General features: G+C 29.6%; 1 protein-coding gene across 1 annotated transcript; it reads right to left on the reverse strand.

Annotated features, from left to right (window-relative positions):
- Positions 1–602: 602 nt before the first annotated feature.
- Positions 603–6,618, reverse strand: LOC108757353 (xanthine dehydrogenase-like; the record flags this gene model as incomplete). The annotated part of the gene is given in 11 exon segments (XM_018513797.1): positions 603–650; positions 653–720; positions 2,180–2,287; positions 2,607–2,703; positions 2,833–3,076; positions 3,392–3,522; positions 4,041–4,169; positions 4,484–4,922; positions 5,304–5,600; positions 6,293–6,476; positions 6,558–6,618. Coding segments are annotated over 11 exon segments (1,806 nt in total), but the record flags the coding sequence as incomplete, so codon positions are not given.
- Between the last annotated feature and the right edge of the window lie 1,489 nt (positions 6,619–8,107).

The following is an 8,107-nucleotide window of genomic DNA, read 5'->3' on the forward strand; positions in this document are numbered from 1 at the left end:
TATTTGTAATTTTTGAAAACACAAATATTATAATTATTAACTTAAAGGGAAAAAAGGAATGAGCAGATTATTAGGTACTAAAACAATATGGAACAATATAACCTAATATCTCCTATCTCTCTCTCTCTCTCTCACACACACACACACACACACACACACACACACATACACACATACCAACAAAATATATAACACAATGCAAAATTATACAAAGATTGAAACTCATTACGCTTGTTGTTACAACATTTCCTATCAGGAGCTCCAAACTTTATAACGAACTGAATTTTTGAAACCTTGTGCTTATTACACTATTTTTTAACATAATGTATTCGACTTCCTGATGATCACTGAAAGCCTAGCTGATATTAGTGCTCAAAAACCTAGTTAAATGAGTTTAATGAAGAAAATCAGTTTAATAGCGTAAGTGAGAAGAGACGTGCATTAGCAATTTTAAAGACATTTAATTGGTCGAATCATCATGATTCAATTGGTACTGTAAAAGTTCTCATATCAAAACGTGAATACTTAAATCTAATCTAATTAACAAAATTTTTTTATTATACTACTTATACAGCAATTAAAAGGCTAGCAGAATACAAAATTTATTTCAAACACCAGTTTCTTTGAGAACGATTCCAATATTTGTGTTCCAGTCGTAAACCATCATGTCTTTGTTAGTTAAGCTAGTCAAAAGTATACGTTCGATAGTACACGGTCCATCTGCAAATATAACGAATTACATTTTAAAAGTATACATTTTAAAATGTTATTTTATTATATTAGTTTTTCTAAGAAAGTATTTTCTAAGAAATTATGTAAAACAAATTAAATAAAAAAAATTAAAAATACATAATTTGTGAAAAAGTAACGCAGAGGAAAATATAAATCACGAATTTAATTATGTAAAATAACATATATTTTTAGTTATTTTAAAACAAATTTTAAATGTATATGGTCTGATTTCGAGTAATGTACATATACCGTGAATCGTGATTAATATGAGCAGAGTGTTATTTATAATAGAGGAAAGTCGCCGCGGATACTGACATAGGTCTCCTAAAGTGACACCCCTTATTTTTCGGAAACTAACTATTGCGCTTTAATACTAATAAAATCATGATCTGTTTAGCTAATTAAATAAATACAAACTCATAATTTGTAGATTTGTGGCTTGTTTCTACATCAAATAAGCTAAAAACGAATTCTACAAATGCGAAAATAAAATTCTTACGATTTTCTTTCGCAAATTGTGAGGTTTAAATCATAGTGACTATATTATTGATAATATTACGTCATTTTAAATACTTGTGGTTTCCGAAATAAGTTTTATTTATATTATTTTTTCTCTTAGTCTTTTCATAATACGATTTTTAATTTAAAATTGTGTTCCACTGTAAACCGACACACCTGTCCGTAAAACAGACCACTTAATTTTCTGATATTACATTTTTAATATATTTATACATTATTCATACACTGAAAAGTATGTTTGTGTACATGTACATGAAATTTAATGACACGTTCATCACATTTAAGTAACTCTCTCTCTACTGTAATCTAATTTTTAGTTAAATCATTCATTACTTTTAATTTCGTTCATAACTACGAGATTCATTTACTTCATGTAAAGGAAGCTCTTGGTTACATTTCTAACAGTATAGACATTCTCTAATGTTTCTGAACCCTAAGTGGTTCTTCGTGCCTTAGAAATACCCTCCTTGCTCCAAGCGACTTTTATCTGTTCACAAATTTGAAGCTCTATTTAGACGGCTAGCGTTTAATATTGATGAGGAAGTTAAAACGACGGTTAATAGGTAACTCATACGTGAAAATTTGCATGCCGTGATACAATAATTTTTTCATGATATAATAAACGCATAAAAAGACATATTATTTTTATAAGAAAATAATCAAATTGTGTAATGAGTTATAATAAATTTTTTTAGATCTTTAATCTTTGTTTTTCTGTTTTTCCTAAAATGAGGAAACCTTCTTTTGGACTCTCGTAAAAGTATAATATTTAAAAAATATTAAAAATAAATATAAGCACCGAATTAAAGAACTGTGGCAATTAAATGATTAGTACTTGCTGCAAAAAATCCAAATCATAAACTTAGAGAAGATTTATGTTATATGTTGAATTATCAAAGATAGGAATGTATCTCTTCTTAAAACTTACCTAGTTGATACCATTCCGTATTCCCTGCATCCGCTCTAGCGGAATTCAATGCGTAGCGAAACGCTATTGGAATCACGTAACTCATACAAAGCGATGATTCTTCGATTGCTACAAATATATTTTCGGTATTAATCAAATACGTCAATCGTTTAATGTTCCTGATTTCAATATTCTAAACCGAAATTCTCTTTTCACTTTTATTAAAATTTTTATTATTTTTCTTAACAAATTAAATGATTTATTGAAACGAGCGCTTGTAAATCGATTAAATTGATAAAATGATTTTTATGGACTTGAAAATTTTTCTAAAAGAATTTCTACGAACTTTTTAATTAGGCAAAAATTTTTTAAAATTTATTACTTTTGCAATATAAAAAATAAAGTCTTGAATCATAATCAAATTTCAACAAAAGTGTTTGAATCTTACATTTCGAATGGTAGATACCGTTTGCATCGAACAATTTACTGCGTAAGTATACGCGGAAATCTTCAGGAATATCCTTCGCTCCTGGTGACTTATAATTCTATGAAAATAATAAAATACTTTAGATAATTTAATTATGTAGTTTTAGGACAATCTCGGCGAATTGAAGTAGTAGAGTCTTGCTGTAATATTAGGTGTGCCAAAATTTGATAAAGTCTGATAAACGTACCCATAATCTGTTATTCGTTAATACTCCTGTATCAGGACTATAGATCAGATCCTCAGAAGTCCAGTATCCTATTCCCATCACGAAAGCTCCCTCCACTTGACCGATGTCGATTTCGGGATTTAAGCTTACACCACCATCAATCATCAAATCGACCCTTCTGATAACGTGCTGACCGGTCAGTACATCGATCTCTACTACGGCAGTAGTGACACCGTAAATATCTTCTGTTGGCCCATTTACCAACCTGCCAAGGTATACATATAAACGAAATGTATTACATAATAATTAATAATTTGTGTAGCATCTCTTACGACATAAATTTAAAGTTTAAATTTATTTATTTATGAAAATCTTTCCAAAAGCATATGATAAATACGTTTAATAATAATTATAGGAAGTGCAAATGGAATATTTAAACTGCGTTTTTTTACAATGTACATCTATACTAAAAATGAGACTTAAGTTTCTTCCTAACAATATTTTCGGAAACATTTTAAAGTGCTTTATGATATAGTGTAACATAATATATCACTGTCAAATAGGATTTAGTGACATTTACATGTAACTTGCGCATAAATCAATGCCTTGTTCATACGCTGTAAAAATGAGTTCCTTCCATGTCGGATTTTTCATTTTTTTTCTTATCGGCTCGAGTCTAGACAAAATCTGTGTGCAAGCGTGGATCGTTGCCTGAAAAAAATAGTCGATATCATCGTCAAGAGTTACGTTATGTATACAGGGTGAGAGAAAAGTCCTGGACTGACGAACTATCTCGAAAATAAAGAATTTTTCGGAAAAATGATACAGACAAAAATTGTAGAATTCAAAACGGTCTATTTATTGATCACATCTGTTTGACCTTGGATGGCATCGCCAAGGTCAGGTTAAAGTCTACATACAAGGATCTTTATTAAAGTATTTTAAAATGCTCTTGACATCAGCTATTAAATTCTGGAATCAAAAATAGTGTCCCGTTTAAAAAAATCGGTTTGGCCTTGATCTGACTTTAGCAACATCACTTAAGATCAAACAGATATGATAAGTTGTTAGATCTTTTTAAACTCTACAACTTTTATCTGAATTATTTTCCCCAAAAATGCTTTGTTTTCAATATTTACCGATCCGGGATTTCTTATTCACCATTATCTGTTACGTTATGTATATATGACACTGTCTTTCACAGTGATGGAGATGAATTGAATTCTTACGTTTCCGCAGTTTTCTACGGTAATGCTGTGTCCTGTAGTTGACTTGTTGGGTGAAGCTAAATTATTGCTTCCTTTAACAGAAACTATTTCGATATCGACACACAGTACATTAGCTGCTATTTGTGCGATCTAGCGTACAAAAATTATTTTTAAATTGACAGAAATGTAAATCGTCTTACATACTAAATCGAACTTTTTCTAATTTCAATAAATTTATGAGATAATTAATCAGTATTCAAAATCCACAAAATATGTAACATGAATAAAAAGTGATAAAAATCGAGAAATAACAAATAACAAAAAAAGTTTTTGATTCTAATTTTCTAAAATAGTAACACAAATTTAAAAAATAGAATTTTCAAACATAATTTTCCATTAACTTATTGATAGTTAGATGAAAAGCATGATAGAACTTACTTGAATAAACCATTGCATTTTCATACCTTTGTATTTATACCTTGATCGATTTCAATTCCGCTATGAGTCACGCATACCGAACCGTCGCGAGCGCAGATTGATACCATTGCATGGAATTGTCCTTCAAATGTCATCAAGTATTTCATCGGTACCAAAGCAATTTCTTGTTTCTTCCAACGATTGTGTGAATTGAACCAAACAGCGTGAATTTTGTTATTATCGTAATTTGCCTTTTTCAACAAATCCTCTATCATGGGTTTTAAAACTGATTTATCAATATCTTTCATATTCGCCAATCTGACCTCAATCGGATCCTTGTTCGTCACTTTCGCAATATGCTCCATTAAATTCTCGATCATAGCCACTCCTTCCGCGGATCCTGATGCCTGACAAAACGTATTTGACGGTAAATCGGTTCTCACGTCGAATCCGTTGAACGTCCAAGTATCAGTTAAATAGCAGCTTCTAACGATAAAAAATTGTTTGTGAATAAAAATGGATGATTAAACACACACAATAGAGTGTTTTCAAAATTGATTCAGTTAATTACCGAGAATTATCTTTATCACTATTAATCGAAGTATTTTTTTAAATTAACGTTAATATTAGGTATTTTTTCCTTTTTTGGAATGTTTCAAATTTCTGTTCAGAGAATAGAATAAAAATAGTTTAATTATATTTTATAGTGTATCTCCTTTTGCTTACAAAATTGCCACTTAATTTCAAAATGATGTGCACAGAAAGTGCAATAAATAAATTTTAATATTAGAGAAGTGTCTTATTATTATATATTATTACGAAAAACTGCTTAAATTTTTGTTTATACTACATGTTGTATTTCAATACCTTTGCATGTAGGAAGCTATCATGGCTGCTTGTGGTTCGTTGAAACTAGAACCGCAATTGCTCCAGTGTTTCGAATTGAGATACTGTACAACTCCGTCATTGTTCACTCCGATCTTATATTCTTGACGAGTAGAACATCTTTTGCCTATCGATTGCATATTGCTATCCGTCGTCATGATGAATCGCGCTGGACGCCTCAGTATGTGACATACCAATGCGCAAGCACATGAAATTTGCGCGTTGCGTGAGATTTTTGAACCGTATGAACCGCCAAGTCGATTGACATGCACATTGATGCTTAAAAAATTATATTCACAAAATTAGTGTTAAGTTAATTTACAAAATGCATTTTTCTAATATTATTTTATTTACTTATCATTGCTTATTTAATTTATTTTATTTTATAAGAAAAAATAAATAATTTAATTCTTATTCTATAATATTATTGATAATTTCAATGATATTGATATTGACAATAGAGACATTATTGAGACATTATTAATCACATTAGTTCGATGCTATATATTGTTGAATAAGGGTGGTTTTGTGTAATGATAACTTTGTTACATTATGTGAAAGTGCATACTTTATAATTTGTGCAAACATTACATAATTGCAGCGGAAATATTATAAATGTTCTATTTTAAAGAACTAGTGTTTTTACTTCTATTTGTATAAATATGACTTTATATTCGAAAGATAATTATGATAACAATAATGCATTGTATAGTTCTATGTAAATGTTCTAATTTTTGTAATATGTATAATGTAGGTACCTATGTAGGTGATATTACACACAATATTAAATTTTCGTAAGTATTTTATTTTCAACTTTACGTATGTGAATAAGACATATTTTTAATAGTGGATTTCAAAAATATCTCACTATAATTGTCATAGTTTTTATTGCTATTACAGTGTAATTCCATTTGGACTAATATAATTACTTTTGACACAAAAGAGATTGACTCGATAGATTAATAAGTTACCTATTATTTTGAACATTAAGACAATTAGCTATCGATACTTGAATGAGATCCATCCATTGTGACGATGGATAGACGTCTATATCGTTCTCTACTGGAACGCACACGCAGGATTGAGTCTCAAGGGTATGGTGATATTGGCCACCGCATTGAAAAACGCCCTTTATCACGTGTTTAATATCGGTTCCTGTAAAACAATAAAAAATGATCTCCTTTTTGAACATATTATTTTTATTTTTAAGATAACTATTCATTTTGGCGAAGTTACCTCTATTGAATATGACCTTGACGTAGAGTGTCAGATTTAATCTAGATAAACCAGCACATTCCTGATTAAAAAGTTGTATAAAAATAGGACACAGATACTCAAAAGTAGGATAAAAAGATGACACATTTTAGGTTAAATACAGGAAGATACATTTTAGTTTAAATTGTGGTACAAAACAAGTAGTATATTTTAATTCGGAGGTAGAAGAAAAAGTACATAAATATAAAAATTCTTCTTACGTTAAAAACATGTATTTACAAAAAAACGGCTTCAATAATACTTAATAATATTTAAATATGTTATCACAGATACATATATAGTAATGATCTAATTATTAGTTTAAACACTTATATGTATTTTATATGTGCTTTATATATGTGTGATAAGCTTAATAACTTCTGTTCCCCTCGCTCTCTCTCAAAATAAGTACAAAAGAGAGTAGGTGCACTCCGGACACGCTGATTTTATTAACGCGATGCCAAATTTAATTTAGTATTGGCACAATTATTTCTTAAGTAATTACTAATTATTTGTGGGTTAGAATAAGTGTATGATATTAACATTTCACTACTTCCATAGTTCGTATCGGTATTAATTTCTATTTATAATTATCCTTCGATTTTATTTTCTAAGAATTGAACAGTTTTAGATAATTATTTATATTACAGCATAAAAATTAATAGACGATTATGTTTTGTTGATTCCATAGGAAAACTGTATATGTGTCTATTGAAGATGAACTTGCAAATGTGTATTAACTAAGAGTTTTACGGAAGAGTGGTTCAAGTAACTATTTCAAAGAGGAATATTTGACTCCAGAATTCAATAGCTGATCGAGAGCTTTCCAAGACACCATAAGAAAATATTTTTTCATTAAATAATTTTTGAGTTATGACGCGTTAAAGTTACGGTACCACCGGCATTAATATTACGCATGGTGCCCGACCGACGGCTAAAACCTCTTAATTGTTCAGGATAACATTCGTTAAGATCAAGGTTATTAGAGATTGTTTCTCTTATTTTTATTTTTGCACTGAAAATTCATTTTTATGAGATATTCCAGTGTGCCGACACCCTGTATAAAATTGCTAAATTGCAGGGAGTGTTAAAATGTCAACAAGGATTATTACGTTACTGTTAGTGTCCATGAATAGCACCTTTTGCAGTCGGCCACGTACTGTTGTCATTTATTTCAAGTATGTAATCAGAAGTTCTATCTTCATTTGTTAGCAAGTACGTGTGTGTACTTTCAGAATTTAACTTTGTTGCATAAACATCAAAATTGGTCGGAATTAACTTCCCAGATATAGGTCATAATAAGAACAAGATGATAATACGAACAAGGTATCCTGTTAAAGTCATATTAGGAAGTATCATGATGTTATTCGACATACTTTTAACTGGTTCGTCATAAATTTATGAATTGAATTTATTCTTGAGAAGATTTTAGTTGAAGAATTTTTAGAACTTCTCAAGAACATTTTTTCGTTAAATTCAACTCTTCATATAAAAGTCACAAAAATCATACTCTCAAGAATTAATACAAAATC

Source organism: Trachymyrmex cornetzi, unplaced genomic scaffold (assembly GCF_001594075.2).
Source record: "Trachymyrmex cornetzi isolate Tcor2-1 unplaced genomic scaffold, Tcor1.1 scaffold4758, whole genome shotgun sequence".
Lineage (NCBI taxonomy): Eukaryota > Metazoa > Arthropoda > Insecta > Hymenoptera > Formicidae > Trachymyrmex > Trachymyrmex cornetzi.